This window comes from Notothenia coriiceps, unplaced genomic scaffold (assembly GCF_000735185.1).
Source record: "Notothenia coriiceps isolate Sejong01 unplaced genomic scaffold, NC01 NC01_scaffold00016717, whole genome shotgun sequence".
Classification (NCBI taxonomy): domain Eukaryota; kingdom Metazoa; phylum Chordata; class Actinopteri; order Perciformes; family Nototheniidae; genus Notothenia; species Notothenia coriiceps.
The window spans coordinates 249,437-276,652 of record NW_011349418.1 but is presented as its reverse complement, the minus strand read 5'-3'; the positions used below and the strand labels follow the sequence as shown (position 1 = coordinate 276,652).

The window sequence follows — 27,216 nt, the reverse complement described above, 5'->3', positions numbered from 1 at the left end:
GTTCTAGTCAATTTTTTAAATAGTACCTTTTACTTTAACGTAGACAGTGGAACCACCCGTTAAATATGAAGTAGTTTTGTTTGTAATCTTGCAAGAGGGGGGGGGGGTCTGATACGGGGAAGGGAACAGGCTGTTGTGATGTTTACGGTCTGGGTACCACAGAGCCTCTTCCAGACAGTAACACTGGCTTCAAGTCAACGGAACAAATCCTTAAAGGGATCCTTTTAAAAATCTCATCAATTGTATGTGAAAAACTGTCTTTTTATTAAACCGAAATAATAATTAAGCCTTGAAATCATGATGTTATCCTTCTTTATATAGGTTACATTAGATCACATGTCATTCAGCCCCACAACTGTAGGAATCACTTGATCATACCAAATGTCATAGGGAAACATCATAGAGGATGTAACAGGATCACAAGGAGGGTACTGTTGTTACATTCTCCCTCTACTGGTAAGAATTCTGAATTCCTGCATGACTCAATATGTCAACAGATCATATATAACTTCATTTCTGCTGTGTTTCCAGGACTACTTGGCTTACATTATCGATATGAGTAACCTTCCTATACGGCCAGAGCAAGTGTGTGGCCTGTTTGGGAACATAGAGGACATCTATGAGTTCAACAGGTGAGTCACACACACACACGCACAATACTAACACAAAGGGCATTCTAACCATACTACATCTCCATCTCATCTGTGTTATGAGTATGACTTAAGACTTTCATGGTAGCCAGGCAAAGGTCGTACTTACTGTGTGTATGTAAATAACGTTCTATTGTAAGATAATAAAAGAATGTTAAGAATGCATGCTGTTATTTCACGTGTCGCTGCTATTTCTTACACTGACACGAAACGGATGGAAGGAACGACAGACTTTAAACCACACACACTCCTTTAGATTTCACAGAGCTGGGGAAATGCTTGCTTCACATTTATGTCAGCGAGTACTCATTGCTGACCACACTGTTTGCCAAAACACACATTAACATTCCTCTCTCCTCTCACAGCAAGGAGCCTCCCCGGTAATGCCAAGGCTATCGTACAGCTCTGAACCACAAACGGGGATGATTTGATTCCTTATTACTTTCTAATGAAATTCTAACTAGCTGTGTAAGACAAATTCTGACAGATTTAGGATCTAAAGGGACATATCTTTCTTGTCAAACTGTACTGGGAAGCTGTGATTTCCAAAAGTTAGCACTGAAGATAGTTAAACAGCAAATTAAAACCATTTGGAGAAAAAAAATATTTAACTTGCGATTATTTTTGAGATATTATGCATATGATACGATTGGAGGGAATTCATTTTGCAAACTTTTTTTTCATTTTCTTTGAAAAATATGTTAAACGTGATTCATTTTTTGCAGAGATCTGTACTAATTAAAGAGGTTTTTTTCCCTCTGAAATATATTTATAATATAATTTGTATGCCGGATCTTTTCCTGCGATTTTTGATATTGCACAAGTCCATTTAAAAAAGAAATAAAAAAAAAAGATGTCCCCCCCGGTGTGTCTGGGAACTCACGAAGCGTCAGAAAACAAAACCCTCTCTCTTTTCCTCCGTACCCAAATCTCAAAAAACGGGGTACAACGGAGCTGATCCAGATTTGCGTCCGATATGACGTAATATCTGAAATGTGGACCCACAGCACTATCAGAAAGTCTGTTTGGTATTTTGAGCAAAACACTTCATAGACATGTTTTTTATATATTCTTATATATCTGAGACCTATGCTATTGCCTAAAATTAGCATGATAGGTGCACTTTAAGTTTCATCCCTACATTAAACCCTTTTCCCGCCTCCAAATATTGACAAAGTAATCATGCGGTATAAACAAATATTGACATTGTGTCCGAGACACATCTCAGCACCAAGATTTTCCTCATTGTACCGTGAACATGTTGACAGTATTCAGTTTCGGTAGAGCCACGCAGTCTTTGAGCTAGGCGCTGTGTGATGAATTGCGTTTGATTCACATATTTTCATGTGTTTTGTTAACTGAGCAGGTTTCGTGCAGAGCGCTCATGATCATTGGTCATGTTCAGGTTTTCTGTGCGGCTGGTTTTTTCCACACTGACCCTCCCCTCATGTAGCCTCCTTCAGTCATGCAAATGTTATTATTGCAGTGATGTCACACCCTCTCAAGCATTTAGATGCTGTACAACGCTCATGTTGTGCTTTCCCAAGCTCTGGATAAAGCTTGTTTTTCATGCGACTGAAGGCATGGAGAATTCCAAGTCAAATGCTTTATCTCATCAGACTGATCATGCAACAAGGTTAATGTTTAACGGTGAACGTCGCCATCTAGTGGACATTTTCAACAAAGGTTTACTTTGACACTCATCATGTCCTTCCCTTGTTTTGTTTTTTTATCCCTTCTAGAAATATAAATTTGGTTAGCAACATTAACACTCAACTTTCTTTCTGTTTTCAGTGAACTGCTGCAGTCCTTAGACATGTGTGAGAACGACCCTGTGGCTATCGCCCGCTGCTTTGTAGATAAGGTTAGAGGAACTAAAATGTCTTGCTCCTGCTGATTTACATTCATATCTTCAAGGAAATAAGGTCCCTTCAAGGTCTAATTGTTGCATTTATGTTTCCTCAGAGTGAACACTTTGAAATATACACTCAGTATTGCACCAACTATCCCAAGTAAGTAGCTAGAGAACATTTCTTTGAATTCAACTTTTGCTGAAGTATTTTCTTTGATTGTAATGAAATGTAATTCTCTGCTGTCCCTCAGCTCAGTGGCAGCACTGACCGACTGCATGGGAAGTAAAACTTTGGCCAAGTTCTTCAGGGAGCGACAGGCTGATCTGAGACGCTCCCTCCCTCTGGGCTCCTACCTGCTGAAGCCGGTCCAGAGGATCCTGAAGTACCACCTGCTGCTCCAGGTACACAATGTCCACAGTGGTCCATATGCTGACTGCAAGCTTTGCTACATCAAATAGCCTGTGACTGGTTACCAGTTCAAAGAGTGGCATTTTTTCTATTCACGTTCTTTGATTTGCCTAGATATTAAAGGCATTTAGTATTATAGAAGGTAAAAACAACAATAGCCGCCAAATCTCACAATTATTTATCTGGATACACATCTCTCTTTGTTTAGGGAAAGATTTTCCTAGTTCCCTGTTGGACGATCTTGTGAGAGATGTTAACTGTCCCTGCTCTCTTTTAAAAGGAAATAGCGAGGCACTTTGACCCGGACGAGGAGGGCCATGAGGTTATTCAGGAGGCCATAGACACCATGACCGGAGTGGCCTGGTACATCAACGACATGAAGAGGAAACACGAACATGCTGTCAGAGTGCAGGTCAGACCAAAACGCATGCATGCCAACATCCTCTGGAAAATGTATTTTCATGTCACTGCCATGCAGTACTCTCACACAATACAGGATGTACTCTGTCAAGGTGCATTTACAGACAGCTCTGTCACACCCTGCTGTCTTTTTTCAAACTGGACCTTCTGATGTTGTCATGTTCGTCCGTTATCTAGTACTTCTGTCACTTTCGTGTCTTGCGGTTGATTTCACCTTCTTAGCTTTCATCTCCTGCTTTAAGGTGTGGTTTTAACCTCCAAATCATCAAGTATTGCTTAACAGATGTTGTCCAAAGCTAATCCATAACCCTTCACAGTTTGTTGTTGACCTAGACACATTTCTCAAGTCTAGCAGCATGTTAAAGTGAGTGCCACTGCATCACCTTCCTTGCTTTCTAAGGCTGGCAAGCGTTTCCTTTCATGCTGGAGGAACAGTGCTGACAGTGGGGGTGTGTGCTTTCATGTGCAGGAGATACAGTCTCTTCTGATAAACTGGAAGGGTCCTGACCTGACCACCTACGGAGAGCTGGTGCTGGAGGGAACCTTTCATGTCCTGCGGGCGAAGAACACCCGTACGCTCTTCCTCTTCGAAAGGATGCTCCTCATTACCAAGAAAAGAGGAGAACACTACGTCTACAAGATCCACATCTCAGTAGGCCTTTTGAAATTGTTTTCATTGATTCAACAGTTCTAAGATGTAGGAGAAAGGTCATATTTTCTGTTACTCATTTTGATCAAGCCTCAGCTAAATCACTACATTACATTATGGTTGCAGTGCGCCACCCTGATGCTACTCGACAGTGCAAAGGATCCCCTGCTCTTCAGTGTCATCCATTTCAAGCATCCCAAGCAACCCCATACTGTGCAGGTAACTGTGAACACCAGCCTTTTCCCTTCTGCAGCACTATTCCAATAACAATTTAAATACTTGAACATATATAATATTAACATCTGTGTTGACCAAAGCTTTGCCTGAGCGCCAGTGATTTCACACTGCAGTATATCTCTGTTCAGTATGCATGCATGTAACTGGTTTAGCTTCATTCATGTTGTTGACTCTTTTCTAAATGATAAGTGCTTGTTGTTACAGGCCAAGTCAGTAGAAGAGAAGCGTCTCTGGGCCCATCACATTAAGAGGCTCATTCTCGAGAACCACAACACCATCATCCCACAGAAGGTAAACAACAACACAAACGGTTTTATTCTCCTTAGCTTCTGAAGGGACACCTCGTATTTAAACACGCTGTCTTTTTTCTTTTAAAGGCAAAAGAAGCCATCCTGGACAGCTCTAACTGTAAGTGTCACAACTTTTGATACGACAATTCAACTGTTTCCATAACAACCAAAGATGCTTCTCACCAAAGAACAGGGTGTTTTATTATCAGTGGAAAATGTACTGCTGAATCTGAACAGGAAGGCGTGTCCCATAAACAATCTATCGTTAATCTATCCCCCGCTGCTTAGATCCGGGGAAGTACCACTATAGTCCTGAGAGGCTGAAGAAAACAGAGTCCTGCAATTCTGACGACTTCCACGATGCAGGGAGAAATGGGAGAAGGAGATCAGGTATAAAAGCACTTATTCATCTTTTTGTGTTTTTGTTGCTTTATAAAAATAGAATTTGATTTGGTGATCTTTAATCGTCCTTAACACAACATTTTCTACCTTTTTAGAGCCTGCAAAACAAATCACGAGGACCACAAAAGGTTTGTACCTGTGTTTTTACACCGGAGGTTCAGTTTGGGAGCCTTAGTGCAGCTTCATTAACAGTGGGTCAGTTTGATCCACATTCTAGATGTTATTTGTGTGTCTAATAGGAATTGCCCATATCCCTTTTGCTTTGTTCTCCCTCAAAGACACCTGGGAAACAGATCTAAAGACACACTCCCACTCCACCGGCCTCACCTATAATGAAATCAATGATATGCCACATTGGGGGAAGGCTTTGACAAGCTCTTTTCAATAGTCAATCTTAGCCTTCATCTCCCATATCACATCTATTCTAATTGGCCGTTATGGAAGAGGAAACCTCTGTTCTTGTTCTCAGCTCTCCTTTTGCTCACAGTCCACATCCAGTTTTTGAACCAATGTAATGAAGAACCAATTTTCACGTCAACCCCCCTCATCCTAGTGAGGGAGTAAGTCATCACTTCCTGGCTAATTGCATCATGTCCAGTTTGAGCCTCTGAGAGGAAGACGTTTCTAATTAGTATTTATCTAATCACAAGGCCTCCCTAAAGTCTGGGCCTCGCTCCGGCTCTGCTAACTATAATTGTGAAAGATTCATGTGATGCTCAGGTTATTTTGTTACGTTATATTCTCCTTGGGATTGTTATTCCAAAGGTATTGATCATTCTCTAACGTTTATCTCTTCTTTTTCTCTATTCTGCAGTCGTTTTAAAGGTAAGTGCTGAAATCCAAACGGATACACTTTTTTCATTCCGTCCTCTTTAAATGTCAGTGTGCTGCGGTGAGATATGGTTTATCCAGTATTACTCTGCAGTCCAACTTTTCTTTCCCAATTGCTAAATAACTCCAAACTAAGAATGAGAAGGTACAAACCTTATCTTCACCAAACATACTTGGACTTGCCCTGGATTACAAAAATCATATCTCACCTATTCTTTAAGCGTCTTTGTGAGGATTCCATCCCATTTACAGTCTTTGCAATCCCACCACGACTTAGCACTGGCCTTCCAATAACAAACCACATTTCTATGACTTCACGCTACAGCACGCAGACAGTGAGGGTGCACTGCTGGGGGAGAGGTGCTCCCTTCAGCCGGACACTAGTGTCAGTGCGCTGGCCTGCAGTGTAGGCGAGGAGAGGCCATGTGTGGAGAGTCTAATTCCCAGAAGGCACTCTCTGGAGCCCCTAAGTCCTACTAACAGTGACCTGAAACTGGTCTCCCTGGAGCTGGAGAAGGCAGAGGGGGACATGGAAGAGGAGGAGAGTTACACGGAGGATATACTGATGGGAGACGACCAGGTAGCCGACTTTGCCAGCTCAGTGCTGGCGGCCATCTCCTGCTGGCACTATAGAGCCAGGGCTTTGCTTTCTACTCACTTCACAACGGTGAGGGTTTCTGACACCCACGGGTTTCCTATTTCCTGCTCCCTTCCACTGGCTTACCAATACTCACCGCCACTCTTTCTCCCACGCTTGTTCTCTCCTTCTTTTTTTCCTGCTTCATAAATAGAAACCAACTAACACCTGCTACCATTTGCACTGTGCTCATTGAATGCCTCAGGTTAAAGTCCTCCTATTGAAGTGCATGGACTGAAGTTCTCCCAAACCGCTGAGTGTGAACTCTAAAACATATGGGGGTGAAACTTTAAAGTCGGACTTGGTGCATGCCTTTTTGAATGCATTGCTTTTTTATGGAGGTGGAGGTCATCCCACTGTGCATGCACGGTTCTCCTCTGTGTTGTTTTCTCATGCGTATAGTTACAATGTGCTGTGCTTCATGATTGATGTTGAAGCTAATGCTATTGCCTGCATTTCCATTTAATCCAGTGGATTAATGCAAGCTGTTAAATGTTGTTTGACTTCAAAGGTTATTGTAGTAATCTAATTGAATTGTCATTATAAAAGCAAAGGCTTTGCTCTTTGGTATTTCATAATCGCATTTCCCCTCTGAATATTCACAGTCGGAAAGTCTTTGTTAGGGTTCATTTTTATACCAGTATTGTTTTGAACATGAAAAGAATGCTTGTCTTTTGAAGACTCGTATCATAGGCTATCAAGGCTGACCTTAGGACACATGAACGTCTAGGAAACGTACAACCTCAGGATGTTTTAGTGTACAAACTGTCACTTTAATGTCCTGTATTGCTCTTCAGGATGATCAGAATAAAGATATGGCTGAACTGAAAACTACACGGACGGAGGAGGTAGAAACTCACAGCCAGGAGGAACAACATGTGGATGTGGCTGCCAAAGAAACTCCTGCCACACAGGTACTTAACAAATCATTTATAGATTTGTAAAGCCATTCATTTCCACAGGTGTCTCTCAGGTCACGTGTGACATTCAGTTTTCCTGTCTATCCTCATGTCCTCGGTATCGCCTAAAGTGTTGTTAAGCGTGTTTGTAAGCCATTGCATATTTTAAATTGACACACTTTTGATCAATTTGCTGTTGTTATACAGCCTATATGATGATGCACTACATTTCAATAGGTTTCCTACCTTATCATTTCCAATAGGGCATTTCTCTCAGGCCTATTTGAAAACTTTCCTGGAGCTATATTATTGCTGATGTTTACTTGAAGTCTGCACATTTAAAAAGCCACACACACATTGATATTCTGTGATCAGACTGAGAAAGGCAACCTTATAGTTTGGAGCCGTTACCGCCTGATTTTTCAAGATAACTTTGCTAAACAGCCCCTGTGTCTGAGAAAAGTGTTCCTCATTACTCTTCCTAACCTTATCTCCACCACACAGCTCCAGGCTGCACTTTCTTGCAATTGCCCCCACTCCAGAAGAGGAACACAACACCTGCAAACTAATTTAGCAATAGAAACACGGTTAAAGCCGCAGACACAGAAATATTCCCCACTAAACTCGCAGCAGGAAACAGAAATGGTCCAAAAAAAGGTCACTACTACCCAAGCCGTAAATACATGTCACCTTAATGTCTAGCCACAGCTTCATATTGTACATAAAAACATTGTTATTAAGCTCAAGTTGGACTCAAAAGATAAAAGACACATCAATTGTGGATGCTTTTGATTAAATTGCCTCGGTCCGTTAATGGCCAACGTAATGTCTCATTCCCCCATTGTAAACACTCCTATCATGTTTCAGGCCAATGTGAAGGAGCTGTTCCCTCCAGATCGTGTCCCTCAAGTGAAGAAGAGTGATCATCAAGAGGTGCATCACCCCCAGCGCCCAGAATCCCCCGTCTCCCCTCTCCAACAAGATGACGACACCAAAGAACCTCAGGATACCTCGAGAGAAACTGTGGAAGAAGAAGAAGAAGAAGGAGAAGGAGAGAGTGACTCCTCCGTTCTCCAAGTGGATGAAACGAGTGTAATGACGAACGGGGAGCTTTCAGAGGAGGAAGAGGAGGGTCTCTCAGACGATAAAAGCATCCTACCTTCCTCTGTGTTGGACCAGGCCAGCGTGATAGCAGAGCGCTTCATCAGCAGCCTGTCCAGGAGGAGCAGCCTGGTCTCAGAGGACTTGGGGTCCCTCGCCTGCCCCTCGCCCTCAGTGGAAAATGAAGTCTTAAAAAGCCCCTCAGCTTGCATGGACTTAGAGCAACACGCCCGGATGTTGGCTCAGTCGTCTCCAGAGCATCAGGTGACCTCAGAGGCTGATCTGTCAACGCCTACAAACGATCCTGAACTGCACGCTCTGATTGAAGGGGAACTCGGGTCCACTCTCTCCAAACAAGACCGCCTCCTCATCCGCAAGATCAGGAAATACTACGAGCACGCCGAGCACCAAGACGCTAACTTCAGCATCAAGCGCAGAGAGAGCCTCTCCTACATACCAGCGGGTCTGGTCCAGCATCTGAGCCGACAGCTCAACAGTGTTCCTCAGGAAGAAGGTACCCCGGTCAGCAGGAAAGGCCTCTCTCGCAACCGGCCAACTTCCTGGTCAGTGTTTGACCTTCCTGGCTTGGAAAAGAATCGGAGCGCTGGAACTCCTCAAAGGACTGAACCACAGAGGGCAGTGGGAGCCAAGGCTAGGTCTCAGAGCATTTCTGAGGCCTCAGCCAGCACAGAAGAAGAGTTCCGACCTTCATCAGAAATGCACAAGGTTTGGCAAGAAATGGAGATGGCGGAGGAGAACGAGCACGTCCTGCAGAGTGCAGAGGAGACGCTTAACGACTCGAGCTTAGATGTGGCGCAGGATACCAGCGCAGACCTTTCAGACCTTAAAACCAATCGGCAACCATCTCTGATTTTAGAAGAGTCTGAAATAAGCTCCGCCGCAGATCTCTCCCCCATCTCATCTCCTACAACAACCTTTCCAGCCCTGGAGGGTGGATCCAGTCAGGACTCTACGTCTCAAGACAAGAGCCATGCCGACCAGGCCCAACTACCCAGGATCACAAGCTTACGGGCAAGTCTGGACGAGGACCAGATCCTGCAGGACATGGGGAAGATGAAAAACAAGGTGTTCCAGCTCGCACGTCAGTACAGTCAGCGCATCAAAAACAACAGACCATTGGTCTGGCAGAGGAACCGAGAAAAAGCGAACCAACAAGCCTTCAAGAGTTTGCCTGCAGTTCAAGAAGAGAAAGTGCAATTGAGGAAAAAGGGTAAATTAGATGCAAATGATTGCCATGTTGCTCTCTTTTGCAGTGACCTACTTCTTTAGCTCATGTAGAAAACTGAACAGCGTTTTGTGTCTGTTTTTTGTGCAGGTAACCCCAACCTGAGATTGCCCTTGAACATTTGCGATCAAGCGGTCATCCATGAGGAGCGTTCTCCAAGTCCGGAGAAGACCCCCAGCTCTGCAGCCATCCCACAGAGCCCGCCCCCGGAGACCGAGGCCTTCCATTGGCCTCACGTACAGCAGCTGCGCACCAAATACACAGACCCCTCCCACTCCTCGAGAGTAACCCGTAGCTGCACGGCCCCAAACGGGCTGCTGGAGTGCAGCACAGAGCGCTGCAATGGCTGCTCACACAAGTACAGCAGCTCCTCTGACCTCCACAGCGCTCTGACTGACTGCCCCAGCCCACAGTCTGAATCAGGGAACAAAGACAGTTGTGCTGTTGAGGATTGGGCCCAGCCCCTGCTGTGCAGGTGGAGCTCCTTAGACCACATGTTAGGGTCTCTTCCACTCAATGAAGTACAGAACCTTAAGGACCCTGTGAGGACCTGCCTGTCAGTCAGTCAGGTGTCTCTGACAAAAAGAGAAACAGACAAAGATGGGGACAGCGTTCTCCACGAGGAGCTGGACTGTACCAATAAGTCTGCTGCGCCGGGTTCAGGGAAAATTACAGAAAGTAATCTGGTGAAAAGCTTACGAGAGAAGTTCCAGAGCTTGACCACCAGCTCATGAGATACGATTTTATGAATTTTTTTATTTTTATTATCAGGGACTATCATGTGAAAACATTATCTGCCTGACACTTGCTTGTCAACATCCCTGTTTCTTTTTACCCCCAAAAGAATGCAACTTGTCTGCACATTGTTTTCACTATAGGTCATGGTGATGATGTTTGCACCAGTGAAACTCAAAGGGATATAATTGGTCTTTGGTGAGGCCAATAAGTTGCATGCAAATTGTCTTTAAAAAGGAGTCTTGCAATATTTGTACATTGGGTATTTGTTTGCACTGTATAACACAAGTTTATGTAAAATGTGTATATAGTCCCTAGTATCAAATTGAAGATTAGGTTCTACTTTATTCTTATTCTTATGATATGCATCTATTTGGTTTCCTCCCACTGTTGGTGATTGTTGCTATAAGCACCATAGCAATGTTTTCATTTAAGATGTCGACTGCCAGCTGGAGTTTGAGGGGAAGCAAAAAAGGTTTGAGCGCAAAACCAAAGAGGTTTTTTTTTTTTACACATTTCACTTTAATGCATGTCACAGCAGTAACTTGCTTCTACGTTAACTGTAGCTGCTTCTTAACCCCTTCTCACTTATTGTATCACTGGAGCTTTTATTTTTTCAATAAGTTGTATATTTCCTCTTTAATATTATTTATGAAACTGTACATTTTTGAGAAATTAGCCTTATGTAAATACTGACCCGTAGCAAGCCTTTTTACTTTTCCATTCCAGAAAAGATATTGTTTCATACTTGAAGTTTCCCATATTTTCAATAAAAACAGAAATGGTAAGTGTCCACAAATGTCTCCTTTTACTCTGTCATGCATTTGAAACCATTGCCGAGCCTTGTTAAATCTACAGCATCCGTGGTCCACTGGTTAAAAGAAATGAAGAGTGCTTTCATATTCAGACTCAGACAGCTCTACTTTTTTTAATGCAGGATTCAAAGAGAGTCAAGACCATTGTACTGTGTTAGTAACAAGTGGAAGTAATGTGTTTTATTGGCATGATTTTGTATTCTGAATTACATCACAAGCCGCAAAACTAAACTGAACTGACTTCAAGGTTTAAATAAAACGTGCTGTCAGGAGTAAATCTTGCATTTGTGACAAACAAATATTTATTTAATCAATGATTGGAGTCTCTGGGTCCTAAAAAAAAAAGAAAAGTAACATTGTTTTTATCTGCTTTTAAATATTATTTTTAACTTGATGTCTCTTACTTTAATGAAGAGGCGATGCCAATGTAAAAGACATGGGTCAATTACTTATTAAAATGACAGATTTAAGGCTGGTAGTACGATAAAGAGGGCACATGTGGTTTTTATATATAATGACTGCACACAGCCCAGCCTTTGTGCCTCAGGTTATGGAGGAACAGGCTTTCAGTTGAATTATCTGTGCGTTCAACAGTTGCGTCAAGCCCGCCATTAACAGACGGACTCTCACCGGAAATTAACACCGCCATCCTTCAAAATAAAAGCACAAGTACTGCTCAACACTCACAGCAATGTGTTCCCATTAACGGGTGTTTTATTTTTGCACTATTCAGCAGAACGTGCACTTTCTCTGTGTTTACTGACTTGATACTCATCCGCGATACCGACAAGAGGCGTGTAGTTCAACAAGCGTCTTGAGTTGCGCGTATAAACCAGTGGTGCCATCATCATCAGACTTCCTCTTGCACAAAATCAATTAACTTTAGATTTTTCGTTACTGGTTGGCACAAAATCATTAAACGTCAATTTCGTATGAAGTATGGGCTGCGCAATATCGGGTCTGGAAGCTAAAGGAGAGTTTGGAGAGAGGACCACAGAGGATGCTGCTGCGACTCCCAGCGAGCCTCAGATTCAGATGATCAAGGAGTCCTGGAAAGTTATCCGGGACGATATAGCCAAAGTTGGGATTATCATGTTCGTCAGGTAGGATGCTTAAACTTTGTTTGTACTTTTCCATGTCAAATGGTTTTAAAACAAAAAAAATCATGATTTCATGTTTCATTTAATTGTATTTAAGAACAATCACAAGACATAATGGAGACATGTTATTAATACATCTACAATTGAGAGAGTTCATGTATTATACAGAAACATTACAACCCAAAAACATACCCCACACTAACCAAAAACCCTGAAAACTAAATAACTAACCCTAACTACTTAATGGTCTAAACATTTAAAAAATAAAAAAAGTAAGATAATAAACACAGACACATTATATAGGAAGATTACGGTACATATAAATGCATTTCAGAGGAAAGTAAAGGTGCCATTCAGTATCAGTAGCCTTTGTTATAATGCTGTTAATCTCCTTTATTTTTCACTTCAAAATGGGATTATAATAGTGTGTTAAATGTAGTAGAAAGAAAAACAACTTTAAAAAAAAAAGAAGACATTTCCGTATTATGTTTAAATAATCAGAATAGCCATTGACTATTATTAGACAGCTCAGTGAAACCCCTACACTGTGTTCTGACCTAAGAGATGAGGAGGTGTGCAGAGGGTCTACTGATCCGCTGTGAGGATGACATGATGCCTGACCTTTTCACACGAGCTGTAAAGTGAACATCCAACATCTCTGCCCTCTGACCCACACAGCTTTCATTTAGAGCTCAGAGCAGAATCCCCCTCCTCCTCCAACCCTTATCACTTCCTATCACATCTTAATAACATTACATAATAACACCCGCCAACGGCCTGCAATAGTGCTATACAATTAAAGGTATTAGCCATCAGGAAAATGCATTTGATCAATTAGGATGATGACTAGCGTCCGGGAAAATCATCTTTGGCCTTTGGCAGGGAAGCAAACCGAATGAAAGTGTATGGTGATAAGAGTGCCGGACATTCAGGCTGCAGCATCTACAGTAAAAAGACTGCAGGGCACCTGGCTAGAAGCCCAGTAAATGCCCCTGTGTCCCCCGAGTGACCTCAACTGTTGAAGAGCTTGACCTCAGCATGAAAAGCCTGGAAAATCAGGGGCCTCTTGGGGTTCTCAGGGTTGTCAGGGCTTGTATAATGACTGATCAGTAATTATTACATTGAAAAAATAAATAGGAAAAACCTGTTTTCATTCTGCTCTTGCTGTCATTTAACTGACCTTATTATTTGGCAAGTGGAAGTCCAATTTATACAAAATAAGATACTCCAAAGGCCTGGATCTATTCATGAATACCACAGTAGTTATACAACCTCTAAACAGAGCCAATTAAAATTCCACTTGAACTGTATGGCTACATTGTATGCATGGTCACTGCATGTATGCAACATGACAAACATATTTCTGACAGGGAAAATGAAGAACAGCCCATTTTTACTCTCTCTAATACATAAAGCTTGGACAGGAACATTTGCAAAGCGTCTTATACCAGAGTGCAAACATTGGACACATGTATTCCATCAAATGTGTATTCTCAATACATACAGCTCTGGGAGAAATGAAGAGACTACTGCGGAAATGTTCAATTTCTCTGGTTTTGCCATTTACATGTGTTATTGATTATAATAAACGTTTTGCTTTATTTTATGCCGACAACATGTCTTCCAAATTCAAATTAGTTCATTAAGAGCAATCATTGGCGGCAAATCACAACTGAGCAAAATAACCAAAAAATTACGCAGTGTTTTCAAACCTCAAATTTCATTTTTAAACCCAATATAAATGTTTTAACTTATGGAAAATCTTTTTACTTAGCGTGATCTAAATTAATTTGGTGTATTGGTAAAGGAACATGTCAGTAGTTTGTAGAAAAGATATATCTATAAACCAGAGCTGTAGTTGCATTATTATTTAAAAACACTTCAGTTCAACTATGGGATGACACATAATTAAAACAGGCAGACATGAGAGTATGGTAGCGCATAATAAAATGTAAAGATGTCAAGATGGCCTGAACAGTCCCTCACATCTTATCTTGTCAATGTATTGCATTTCAACAGAGCTGTCTGTATTCTAATCTGCTTGTCAACGTGTGCAGATCTCATGTTTTCCTCAGCAACCATTAGAGAGACCGTCCCCTTTCAACCCATCTCTCTCTATTCATCAATCAATATATCAAAGGGGACGGGACGGGACTTGATTTAGACGTCTAATGTATTTATTTATGAGGACTTTGTTCTGTGTGCCAGGTTTAGAAACATGTTATTTTCCCTTTTTAGTAGTGCAGCAGCACGCCTCAGGTAGTCGGCCATGGGTCAACAGAATAAGCTTCTGTCTGAGTTTTAGGATATTAGATAGGCATCCAAGTCTTCTTTTTTATTCATCCATTCCACTGTTTGATAAATACGTATTTTATTTTTCGATACCTTCATGCTAACGTATCCATATTAATGAAAACTGTATATACATGTATGTAACATATAACAAATGTATCTTACGTGGCATATTGATTACTGATGTGTCATGAATGGATTTGTACTTCTTTTCAGTTTTCTCTAGCTTCCATGTCCTATGACTCAGTGACTCCAAATCAATACAGCATTGTATTACTGTGGTAGATTTCAGGTCTTCTTATACTCATACGAATATCTTGATGAAAAAAAGTCAACATTTATTCAATTGAAAACCCTTGAATAGCTTTTTATATTATATGACCTTATGACTCTGCTACTCTGGACCAGTACACTCGTTGTATGTATTTTATATGAATATTGGCACGAAAATCAGCAGTTTCTTTATTGAAAAGTCTCATTTATTTTTGAATAGCTTCTAAGTCATGTGACCTAATGGGTCCACTCCAATGAAGCATTGTATAGACAAAGAAAGTAACTAAAGAACAAACACAACATTCTATAAAAGGAGGTGTTTCCTACTTTTCTAGTGTAGTTTACAATGTTGTATTGATTTGGTGTGACTTGGTAACTTGACATAATTGCTATAAAAAAACCACAAGATGTTTTAATTAAATACAGGCACATTTCTATAAAAGAATATTCATTAAAAAAAAAAGGATGTGTACTATATTCCAATAGAAAGAAGGTTTTCTATACTGTATTCTTTGCACCATTGTCATACTGAAAGAGAACTTATAACCCTTGGTTCTCACTGCAAGCACAACAAGACCTTACAGCGAGACGGGGAGCTGTGTATCCTGGCAGCGTGAGTGATGGCAGGTCGCTCAGCTGGAGACTGGGAGTCGCTCTGATTGGAGGCAGCGTGATTAAACTGTCTGGTTAAAGAAAAGGATTGAGGGATAATCAGAAGAGCAGAACTCTATCAGGATCAGTGTCTGCCTTTAACCGGAACCCCGGGGACTCATCACTGAGCTTCATGTGGAAATGAGGGTATACATTACCTGGTTTAAAGACCCATCATGGCCTGTCACTGATTGCAGTTGCTGGGTGGGACTGAAGTGTAGGACAGAGTGAGAACAGAAAGACAGTCAGACATGAATCCACAGTGACAGAACGGCTGCAGGAGGGAGGGGGGGGGGACGCAGTGACAGAACAGCTGCATGAGGGGAGGGGGAGGGGGGGCGTCTCCAGTCGTTGATGAGCTGGACTTCACAGTTGTTAGACTCTTGGGGTTATGTCATATTAGCTGGGAAACACAACGGTGGTGTAGTGTTTTCACTTTGGGAATGATTATGACAGGCTTGCACTGTTGTTGTCTTGGCAACAGGTTGTTTGAGACCCACCCCGAATGCAAGGACGTCTTCTTCCTGTTCCGAGATGTGGAGGACCTGGAGAGGCTGCGGACCAGCCGGGAGCTGAGGGCGCACGGCCTGAGGTCAGTGACCAGTTCTGAATCACAGAACACTCCAGCCAATCAGAGGACAGCACAGGGTCAGGGTGATACGAGCCACATCTGCTAGGGCTTTTTAATATCTGAATAACAATAATGATCAGGATACAGCATGTTTTCTGGTTGTAATGTAAAGACTAAACTGCAATCTTTAAAGGATATTCCCTGACAAATATTTCAAACTGATTTTGAGTAAGCGTTTTCTGGTGATTTTCAATTAAGATATCTTGATTAACGAATTAATCACAAATGATTCCATTTAAGTCTGTAAATGATCATATTCATCGTCCTTTAGCATAGCATGCCATACTATAATAATAATAAAGATCTACAGGAGTATGGCTAACACATTTCAAAGACAAATAATTGTATAGATTTTGCCATAAAAATGTAAAATAAGGTGTCATGTTAAACATTATTCTATACTATGAATGCTGAATGCCATAATAACATTGTATTACAGTATGTCATTAGAAAAAGAAAAGAAAAGTTAAAATCAACCCGTCATAAAACTTTCAAGGTAAAAGGTCAAGCATGTCAAATTATAGTATACTAATTGTATTTTCCTCCTAAATAAAAGTAGGCCTACATGGATACTTTTCTCCCAGACACATAGAGCAGTGTTTGTGCCACTGACCCAAATGTAAAACTGCAGCGGCCATATTCAGTGTTATTGGAAGAACATGTACCCCAGCAGTGTGGCTCATGGATGGTTCTGATAGTGATTGGACAACAACGCGGCCACATCACACCAAGGGCTTTGACTGCAGGCTCTACTACATGGAACATACAGTCAATGTTTTGGTCTTTTATGGGAAAAACATAGAATATCACAATACTGTTCCTTTTAACAATACATGATAATAATACCATGTTGCACACGGCACAGTGCAGTAATATAAAGCAGCACGCCTCAGGTAGTCGTATATAATGATATCACAGCTTTCCTCTGCTCAGACACAGCTTGTAGCCACTCTGCTGTTCCCAGGGTGCATCAGGGCTCTCTGCCTTTCTTTATGCACGAGGTCAAAGCAGCCAATTACCGCCTGAGGACCTGAAGGTACAGAGGCGAGCGTGTCAGTATAGCACAATGTGTTACGCATCCCAGTGTGAACCGGCTGCTCTCAAATTCAGGGATAAGGCCAAATAGCCCTTCAATGGCACACAGGAACATTAGAACAAATTAGAGAGGAATACAGAGGGCAATACAAATACAGAGGGAAGAGAGAGCGGAACCTACTCCAAGCCTTTGTTCCATTCATCACCAAAACTGTCACACACACAGGCTGCAGTGATGGCTCACACACCTGCCAGAGCAACAAAGAGAATCCATCTTGTAGGGTTTTGTGCAGGGGGAGAATTATTGTCTTCTTCTGGGGGGAAAGATATTGTGTAATGTAATGCTGCATCATTAAGATACAAATTCAATTGTGTTAGTAAATGTCACCATGCAGCTTTTTAAGGCAGAAGAGTGTGACACTTATCCTCAGTGCTAATGGTCACACATGCAGAGCACACAGTGAAATGTGTACCCATCCTAGTACCAGGAGTCTAGTACTAGGAGTAGTGGGCAGCTATTGTCAACACCCGGGGAGCAATGGGAGTGGGGGGTTGTCCGGTGCCTTGCTCAAGGGCACCACGGCAGGGCCCAGGAGGTGAACTAGGACCTCTCCAAGTAGCAGTCCACACTACATATTTTAGGTCTGGTCGGGGACTTGAGCCGGCGACCCTACGGCTCACAGTCCAGGCTCCTACTGACTGAGCCACTGCCGGTGGAGAAGTACCCGGTGATAGTCTCTAATTCCCCACTTACTGGTGGATCAAGCAGGCTCTTTTCTTTTCTCCATCTCTTTCAGGGTGATGTCTTTTATCGAGAAAAGTGTGGCGAGACTGGACCAACTGGAGAGACTGGAAGCTCTGGCTCTGGAGCTGGGGAAAAGCCATTATCACTACAACGCCCCTCCCAAGTACTACAGTGTAAGAGATCCCAAACAGTGATTACTTAACAGTTTTGCTGCTTTTTTAAGAGGACTTCAGATATTTGAATTTCCACTGATACTGTAGATGTTAATCATAACTGCTTAATGGAAACACATGTACTCTTGGAGTGACACACTTAATGGATATTGTTACTAAGCCCTAAGCACATCAGTAAGTATCTGTCATAATTATTTTTCAGTACGTCGGCGCTGAATTCATCTGCGCCGTGCGGCCCATCCTGAAGGAGAAGTGGACGTCTGAGCTGGAGGAGGCCTGGAAGGTGAGGAGTGTGTCTCTGTGTAGTTTTAATCAGAGACCCCTTCTGGGTAAACGCCTGGTGAAATAGGCTGGATGTGTGCAATCAGCATGTCAGCTTCAGGTTTGTCTTTAATACTCCATGTAACATGTCAAGATGGAACCCAGTGCAACACCAGCCTGACTGATGAGGACTTACATGTCACTGAACCACACATGAGCATATTGAGAAAATGGGACATGGCCCTGTCACATCATGTTATGTCACTTCAAGAGCCCTAGTGTAATTAATACAGAGATGTTGCTGAGCTAGATGCATCTCTCTTTACTGCAGAGCGTTCTGCACGCATATAGGCGTGGATAAATTAAAGATGTTTAAGAAATTTTTCCTTATACAACACATATCCATAAAAATACGTGCAATTTGGTGACATTTTATTAAAAACAGTCTGTTTGAAGCTTAAAGTTATATTTCAAAATGAAATGTAACAATATTTACATTCTGTAAATCGTTCTGCTTTAATTAATGGCTTCTAGTGCCCTCTAGTGGTTGAAGTTGGTTATGGTAATTACATTTAATATTGGGCTTTTCTCACTTAGGACAAAATACCAATATTTAGAAAATATTGAACAAATATATTTCATATGCAAATCATCAATTACAGCATTATGTTCGGTTCCATATACTTTAAAATAACATACTGTAGTGACAATATCTAAAAACTTCCTCATGCTTTAAGTTTATCCCAGTAGTTTCCCCCCTCCTCTCCCAAGCTTTGTTTAAGAAAAAGCCTAACTTAAAATGTTTGCATGTTAACAGCCAACATCTTATGATAAATAAAGAATGATTACAAAACTGAGCTACATATATCTTCAAGCAAACCTCTATTACTCATCCTCCACTCCAGCAGTATCTTACAGCACTGTTTCAACAGAGAAAATGGGTTTTGTAAAGCAATGGCTGAAGATAAATACATATACAGCATTGTGACGAACAGTAGTTATCTGCATTCAAAACGGTTGAATGTGAATGTCCCCCATGTTCCTAAGGGGACCCTGACCCAGTTCAATGTGTTCTCCAGACCCTGTTCCAGTTTGTGACGGGCCTCATGAAGCGGGGGTACGAGGAGGAGGGTGACCGGCAGCGGGAGCTCGCAGCCTCCCCGAAGGAGAGACCGGACAAGAGGAACACAGCGATATGAGACTGGGACTCTTTAAACCAGCACAGTGTTCATGTATAATAGTGTATTTACTGTGTCTTTTCTACAACGCTTAATGTTAACCGTGATCATTGTTTGCTATCTTCTCACTATGGACACAAAAAAGAACTTGCAGTGGCTTTCAACAACGCACTTTATTTCTGAACTTAGATTCTGCTGCTGTCCTCTTTAATGAGGACCTGGAGCACAGAGACAATTCAAATGACTGAGAAAATATACCGGCCATAGTTTAAACCTGCCTTGTAATTAACTGAAATGACATTATTAAAATAACCAGCCAATACTTTGTCTCTGTATTCATAACTCAAAACATGCCTTTCAGTCAAATATAACTTTAAAGAATGCTTTCCGTCATGTCATCATTCAGAAATCCGATTCACTTTTCAAATCCCTACATTATCTTAAGCTAAACATTTTATTGGTGTTTAACAATTTAAGACGGCCAGTTTGGCAGCTTGGTATGAAATCGTGGCCTGAAACAAAAAAACTGCCTTTGTACTTCATGTGAAATAAAAAAACAAGTACTTTTCAAGTCCAATATTAAACTATGAAATATATCTGATCTGATTGACTTCTGTGTTTCAAAGTAATTTTGCAGTAAATTCATTGCTCATTTCATTATTTAGAAAAAAGATGCTTCTTAAGATGCAGTCAAATTGAAACATGGCAAGAGCGCACAGGTCAGCTGAAAATAGGACATAAATATGGACTCTAACAATTCAATTAGTATGGCAGGCAGGCAAGTGGTGGGCATGGATGTGGCTCCAGATGTGACGCAGATGTTGATGATGACCTGGTTCTGGAGCAGTAATTGTGGAGATTGAAAAAGGTTGACGTCCTGCATTAGTTAGAGGAATCCTCAGGGTGTCTGTCCTCAGCAGCCGGGATGAGACATGCACACAATGGCATGATATCAGAGCGGTCACTTGGTGGATGAACAGTGATTCTGAGGCCTCGGTGAATGGAGAGGGGGGGGGGGGGGCTCTCCCATCCCCTCAGATCCAACAGGCCAGTTTATGGTTATGTTTAAGAGTCAGTTGCTCATTAGGTGGCTTTAGTCTTCTTGCTTTTGCTTTTCTTATCTTTCTTCTTAAGTCCATCCATGTGAGCTCTTAGGAGGTTGGAGTACGCCTGTAAAGAATAAAAAAACATCTGATTATTTTTCTTTTAAATTCATGTCTGTGAAGTCTCCATCAATGGATGAGTGTTGTAATATTCTGCAGCCCTTCTCAGCGAGGGATGAAACTACTTCAAATGTTGATTTGCATAACGTAAGATCCCAGTTTCTCACAGACCGGCGGAAAAAAGGCACATTTTTACCCTACAAACATTTTAAGTATGTATGTACTGCTTCCACCAGTATCTTTGGGACCCATAATATTAAAACGAAGCTCCTGTTACCACCAGAACATAATGTGTTGTCAAATCAACCAAGAGAGAAACCTTAAGGATTGCCGCTTAGCAAATGATTAAGCTCTCACGGCTAATTGATCAAAGATAGACCACTATGAAACAGAAGATAATTGTAACAACATCAAGAAGATCAAACAAAAAGGGCAACAGCTTCAAAACAACACAGAAATGACTAAATGATTAACTCAACATACCATTTGAAACTTGATTACTTCTTTGGTGTTGACCTGAAACAGCAAGAAATAAGAACCGAGCATTAACAGCCTGTAGAAACCATTAACAGTAATACATGAAGAGATCAAGCACAGGAAACACCGGTCACTCACCACTGTGCTAATTTTCTTCTTGCCCTCTGATGCTCTGATGAGACATTTGTTGTCTGATGGTTCAAATGTGTCAGGGTTGCCTTTTCTGGGCGTTGGCTTGGTCCTCCCATCATCTGTAAACAAATAATCCATTTTAAATGCTTGGATGTTGAAAAGGGAAATTCACAGTTTGACTTCCTGATCAAATGTAAAGGTCAGGAGGGATCTGCTTACATTTCTTTAGCGTGATGACAACACTGCCAGATGATCTGCACTTCTGGAACAGTCGTGTAAGCTCCGTGAGAAACTGGACAGTGAGGCAAAAACAAATATGATGAACATTCATTTCAGATAAGAAGAGTTCATCACAGCAAGAGGACTGGACACATCAGCAATGCTTTCCACCGATATGAGCTGATGATACACTGTCAGTTTAGCAGACTCCATGTAGGTTAAGGTGCATTGCTTTATTATACCTTTCGTTTTCAGGTTAGTTGAAACATTTAATTACTTTACTCATTATGTTAACACCGTTTCTGCAAGAAGTTCTTGAAAGTTAAAAAACGTTTGTGCTGGTCTTAAATGATATTGCATCACACTGAAGGGTTTTACTAACGTTTGCCTACTTTCATTCGGCCCACATGTACGTTAACACCGCCTAATAATCTGGCAGTTGAGCATTGGTAGCCAAAAAGTACCTGGTTGTTAAAAGTATACATTGTGGTTAGCTTAACAAGTTTAGCAATTAGGAAAATGACTGTTGTTTGCCGATACTGTCTAGAGATGATTCGTTACTACTGAGTGCTAACTTACAGTACCCTGTTAGACGATATGGGTGTCTTTGTATGAAATGATAACCTGTTATACATAACTGTAACAAAAGCCAGTTTATGACTATTAATATATGTTTGAAAGTACATTCGCTGATAAACACATTTGCCATGTTAACGTATAACCAGTGTTAGCTTCAACCAATGGTTAGCATGTTGGCTAACGAGTCAGTTTGATGACTAGCCTAACGTTTTGCATCTGTAAGACAGCTAGAGCAAACAGGGTGTATTTCTAGTTTATCATCAAAAACGTCGAGGGATGAAATTACCACGAAATGATTTATGTTCTTACCGAATCATTCTCCAGCAGCACCATGACTCTGACTTCGGCTTTAGCGTCGGCTTACTGAAGCTAGCTGCTGTGAGTGAAGCACACGTACTACACATTCGGAGCCCCGCCCCGCGCGCCTCCGCGGGGGATACGCAGTTAATGAGAGCGCCACCTGCTGGTAGGGAGGGGAACAACACTCACATCCCTTCACCCGGTCATACTGGGTCAAACATACACACCCAACATTTCGTTTGTAGGCCACAACGGAGTTTCCCAAAGATTTGGTTTAATAAAATAAGATGATCATGTAGCCAGACAATGCTGTGTCATGTGTGTCGGACGGATGTGGTTGTAGGAGGGATATGTTGGTGTTTTTTTATTAAAACAGTCAACAATGTACAACCTAATTTTTTATTAAAACAATCCAACATGCACTGTTCTCCGGCTGGACAACTTTCTATCTGCAGCTGGAGCAGCTGGACCGTCTCCAAAGTGCAACGCTTTAAAGACATAATCCTAAAAAAATATTCAATCACTTCCCTGTCATAAAGAAAGGTTTTACCAAAATCACTTCACACATTAATGGTCTCCTATTGGTGACAATGTTATGTAACATTGTCACTATGATATTGTCATTATGAGCATTTATTAGGATATTGTCATTATGAGCATTTATTAGGATGTATTGAAAATATATATTTTCAATACATCCTAATAAATGCTCATAATTTGGGTGAATTTTCTTTTTGGAAATATTCAATAACTCCAGGGTTATTTAGTCAAGTTCTACCAAAATACATAATAAATTAATAATCTCTTGTTGGTTATACAATACAGTACAACATACAGTTTTTACAGTACTTCTCTCATTATTATGTAGAGGCTTTTACTCTGGACACAGAAATAATTTTGGCTCATTGATGTTCACATATATTTAATCTTTAAAGTATGTTAACAATTTATATGTAATCATTATACAATATATTAATTAATCATACATTCAACAATCAGGTTAAAACAAAAAATATAAATGATAGCTCTATAAATGTTATCAGGGTGCACGTGCATTACATTATGTAACTTACAAGCTTGCATATGGATGTCAGGGATCTATTTACAAAGACGCTTAATGAAAAAGATTTGTGTACAACTTGTATGAAGGGGATTATGGTCTTGATAGTGCACACTCTGACTGGTTGCCCAGGTCTGCGAGGTGCACAGCAAACTCGGAGTGCCAGTCTCTTTCAAAGACCGACTTCAGCTGGAACTGCAGGGCCTTGGTCTTCCATAAATGGTGAGGAGCATGCTGGGAAATCACCAGACCCACTCCAGCTGTGGTCATATAGTAGTCCCCTGACCAATTGGAGGTGCCTGAGGAACAACAGCATTATCTGGTAAATTATTAACCAATTCACATGCAACAAATAGACTTCTTAAGGCACAATAACTCACCAATATAGGCTACTTTATCAGTCACCATGTATTTATTGTGGTTGACTCGGGTGTATGGAATATCAGACTGGTTTCCCACAGGCACAATGTACAGTTTCTGAAAAAAAAAAAGAAGACAATTCAGAGGCTAAGATCTGGTAACTCCTAGCCTATCATTTATTTCAGGAGGAATAACTGACCAATTGGAGGCTAATATTGTGGTGAGGGCTGTCCATGGAGGCCAGAGACTGGAGGAATGGCATCATGGCTGGGTCAGAGTCCCGCCCACAGCTGATCAGCATCCGGATCTTAACCCTCCTCTCAAATGCAGCCGTTCTGATGGCATCATCAATGATAGGCCAGTATCTGTCAAACATAAACAATACTTTGTTAGGAAATTAATAAAAAGGTGTATCGATTGACGGAAACAGATGGTTTCTGTTGTGGGTCACCTCTGAGGCCTTTCAAATCGTGTGGTGGGGAAATACTCCATGACGGCTACGTCCACATAGTGTTGGGCCTCGGAGATGATGGAGAGAATTGCCTCCAGGTCCTGAGTCCTCGAAGGAGGGCAGAAAGATGGTGGAGAGCCCTTGGGTGAAACACAAATATTGAATAATTACACAAACAAAAGCTACCAAAACATTTGATTCATAAAATCTGATCTAAGTGGCAACAGATTTTAATTCCAGAGCTGTGGGTAGACCGTTTCACACTGTCCAGTAGAACAAAGGAAACTGTATAGTGAGGAAGAAAGTTTCTGAGTTTGTTAATATTTGGGAAATCTTTTTGTTATTAAAACATGTTTTGAGTGCATTTTGAAGTCAAAGGCTAAGTTGAAGGACATCAATTAATTTAATTGAAATGAATGTGTCCTGTATGTGTATCACCCTATTTTGTATTGCATTTTTCCTCATTCTTTCTTTTCCTGTCTAATTTTTAACTGAAGTTTTTCTTCTTTATTCCTTTTTCTTTGACTTATTTTCATGTTAATCAGGGATAGTTCTTATAAGTATACATTATGTGTTGAATGTTCAAAATCAACAAAAAAGAAAGAAAACCCACACACAGTCGGCTCTTTGTCCAACAGAATAACATTATCCTGTAAAAAGGAAGTGAAAGCCAAGGGGAACTCACCGTGAGGTACAGCCTGCTAGAGATATTATCACATTTCACCACTAGGGGGTGCTGTTTGTTGAAGGCAGTGTCATACTCTGCAGGCCAGGGCTGTGGCACAAAGCTGTGGGACTGTCCCATCTCCCAGTAGGACTTGAAGATTTTATGGAGGTCGTTTGCTAGACTGGAGCAGTTATAGACGACCACCCCCAGTTCCTTCACCTACAGACAGAAGAGAGTCGTGAAGTCATGAACTAAGCATGTGTAGTGCACACAATGTAAACAATACCTTGTGTTTCATTAGAATACTGTCAGCACTGCACATCCCTCTGAATTCTGCACATTGGAACTGCACTTATTTTATCCATTTTTTATTTTATTTCTACGGCTATACCTATAATTCAACCATATTGGATGTAAACATTACTCGATTTTGAATGTAGTTATAGTTTTCTTAAATAGTTTTTTTTATGTATGCACCATAACACCAAGAACAATTCCTCGTATGTGTTAACCGCAATACACCTGTTTCTGACTTCTGATTGCAGATTTTGGTGTTACCTGTGTGAGGGCCCTCCAGTCCATGTTGGCACTTCCAATAAACACGTGTTTTCTGTCAACAATCCAGAGCTTGCTGTGGAGGACGCCCCCCGTGAGGCGCCCAAAGTTCACCCTCCTCACCCGAACTCCTACAGACAACAGAAGGTGAGACTGCGGTTAGGCTCACATAATGAGGAACAAATACCACCACAGTGAAGGTAACAGAGGGGCCTTTCCTTACCTCTCTGTTTTAAGATCTCTAAATCTGTGGAGTTTGTTCTAACAGTGGGAACACTGGTCAGCACTCGGACAGATACGTTCCTGGAGGGCAACTCTTCCAGTGCTTTCAGGATGTCTCTTCCCTGCAGAGGAAAAACTCACCGTAGTTAAGACCTTTCCCACCTACAGATTTAACACAGATTGAATATGCAGGCATGGTGTTTCTTTCTGTTTTAGTTGATAACTCACAGCTGTGTCAGAGGAAGAGTTGACGTTAATGTCTTCCCCAGTTAGAGTCCAGTAGAAAGAGGATATGTCCACTTGGGACGTTGCCATGGAGATAAGATCTTTCCATACTTTTTCCAGAGGGATGCCAAGCGTAGCATTGGCTTTGTACTTCATGTGCTGAGGGATGCTCTCCACCAGGGCCATGCTAAGAGATAAACAGAGACATCTGCTGAAGGACTTGAATAGAAACAGACCGGAGAGAATTATAATTCAGAGAAAGACTCTAGAGAATAATTAGGTCAATAGATGTAGATAAAGTCATAAAGAGAAACAAAATAGGTAATTTGCTACATTAAAACACAGAATACACTGTATTTAGTATTAAAAACAGATATTTAAGAGGGATCTATTTTGTAATATGACATACGATAGGTCTTGAAATTGTAATAATCATAAGTGATAAAGTCAGTGTTTTGTTAAGTTTCGAATGTCTTGCAGATAAAACTATAACATGGAAGCATATGGTGCTAAATAAAAGCAAGCATTGGAAAAGTCAACGAGCATTCATATAAAAATAACGATAAAACAATGAAAATATATACAATATATCTGAATTAAAATGAAAAAGCTGTACAGTACACATAATGTTGAATATTGACGGTTGCGCATAAGCATCTGTTGAGTCAACTGAGTAGATGATAATCTATATAAATCTATCTTCCATGGGATTATTACCTGCACTGGTCTGTAGATAAAACACTACCACCAGCTCCCTGAGGAAGTGTCTCATGGTCTTTGGGGGGGTTTGGTCTTTCCAGCACAGCGATGGCCAGCAGGACCCCCAAGACGGTCAGACAGCCCAGAATCACAGCTAATGTCACACAGCTGGTCGACCTCTAACATCACGTTGGATAGAAAATCAATAAAAATAAAAATATGAGTCATAATAAAACAGAGTTAAAGAATATTTAATGTTGTCCTTTACCCTTTTGTTTGGAACATAGCTGTCATCAAGGCTGCTGTACAAAGAGGTCATTTTCTTTTAGTGCTCCTCGTCTGTTCAAAGGAAGACATTAATAAACACTACTACAAATTCGACCAGTGTAATGACAGAAAGATGAACCATAGGTATTGAAAGCAACAGTAACTTACACAAAGCAGATTTAATAAATGTCGGAGGCCACTTGCTTCTTCCCCTCCAGCTTCACTAGAAATGAATCTGAAGTGATATCTGTTTTACTGAATACACCACAGCGCAGTTCCTCTTTTCACTTTCATTTCAGGTTTTGCTAAGTAACAACATCAAAATAAA

At 41.2% G+C, this 27,216-nt stretch overlaps 4 protein-coding genes across 6 annotated transcripts in view; 2 read left to right on the top strand and 2 right to left on the bottom strand.

Annotated features, from left to right (window-relative positions):
* Nucleotides 1–11,505, top strand: part of LOC104949717 (pleckstrin homology domain-containing family G member 3) — a 29,374-nt gene extending 17,869 nt beyond the window's left edge. Inside the window, exons 4-19 of one of the 3 annotated variants that reach the window (XM_010776121.1) lie at nt 532–632; nt 2,445–2,514; nt 2,616–2,662; nt 2,754–2,904; nt 3,192–3,323; nt 3,801–3,983; nt 4,107–4,199; nt 4,422–4,508; nt 4,595–4,625; nt 4,796–4,897; nt 5,005–5,037; nt 5,724–5,734; nt 6,066–6,320; nt 7,175–7,291; nt 8,144–9,608; nt 9,714–11,505. In XM_010776121.1, coding sequence (XP_010774423.1) covers nt 532–632; nt 2,445–2,514; nt 2,616–2,662; nt 2,754–2,904; nt 3,192–3,323; nt 3,801–3,983; nt 4,107–4,199; nt 4,422–4,508; nt 4,595–4,625; nt 4,796–4,897; nt 5,005–5,037; nt 5,724–5,734; nt 6,066–6,320; nt 7,175–7,291; nt 8,144–9,608; nt 9,714–10,357 — 3,522 coding nt within the window. In that variant the 3' untranslated portion in view covers nt 10,358–11,505. Of the gene's footprint in view, nt 1–531; nt 633–2,444; nt 2,515–2,615; nt 2,663–2,753; nt 2,905–3,191; nt 3,324–3,800; nt 3,984–4,106; nt 4,200–4,421; nt 4,509–4,594; nt 4,626–4,795; nt 4,898–5,004; nt 5,038–5,723; nt 5,735–6,065; nt 6,408–7,174; nt 7,292–8,143; nt 9,609–9,713 lie in introns of all 3 variants that reach the window. The other 2 variants (XM_010776120.1, XM_010776122.1) reach the window with 2 other exon arrangements.
* Nucleotides 11,506–12,001: 496 nt separating this feature from the next.
* On the top strand, nt 12,002–19,821 carry xgb (x globin). Its single transcript, XM_010776117.1, has 5 exons — nt 12,002–12,276; nt 15,974–16,081; nt 17,953–18,073; nt 18,276–18,356; nt 19,414–19,821. Exons 1-5 carry the CDS (start codon nt 12,113–12,115, stop codon nt 19,531–19,533), a joined length of 594 nt encoding a protein of 197 aa, XP_010774419.1. The 5' UTR covers nt 12,002–12,112; the 3' UTR covers nt 19,534–19,821.
* Nucleotides 19,667–22,497, bottom strand: srp14 (signal recognition particle 14). Its single transcript, XM_010776119.1, has 5 exons — nt 22,392–22,497; nt 21,504–21,576; nt 21,291–21,403; nt 21,159–21,191; nt 19,667–20,682 (listed from the first exon to the last, which is right to left on the bottom strand). Exons 1-5 carry the CDS (start codon nt 22,413–22,415, stop codon nt 20,596–20,598), a joined length of 330 nt encoding a protein of 109 aa, XP_010774421.1. The 5' UTR covers nt 22,416–22,497; the 3' UTR covers nt 19,667–20,595.
* Nucleotides 22,498–23,287: 790 nt separating this feature from the next.
* LOC104949714 (phospholipase D4) lies at nt 23,288–27,159 on the bottom strand. Its single transcript, XM_010776116.1, has 11 exons — nt 27,057–27,159; nt 26,890–26,960; nt 26,640–26,800; nt 25,926–26,109; nt 25,699–25,819; nt 25,479–25,606; nt 24,939–25,139; nt 24,254–24,393; nt 24,002–24,167; nt 23,823–23,919; nt 23,288–23,741 (listed from the first exon to the last, which is right to left on the bottom strand). The coding sequence occupies exons 2-11, from the start codon at nt 26,938–26,940 to the stop codon at nt 23,536–23,538; spliced, it is 1,455 nt and encodes a 484-aa protein (XP_010774418.1). The 5' UTR covers nt 26,941–26,960; nt 27,057–27,159; the 3' UTR covers nt 23,288–23,535.
* Nucleotides 27,160–27,216: the final 57 nt, after the last annotated feature.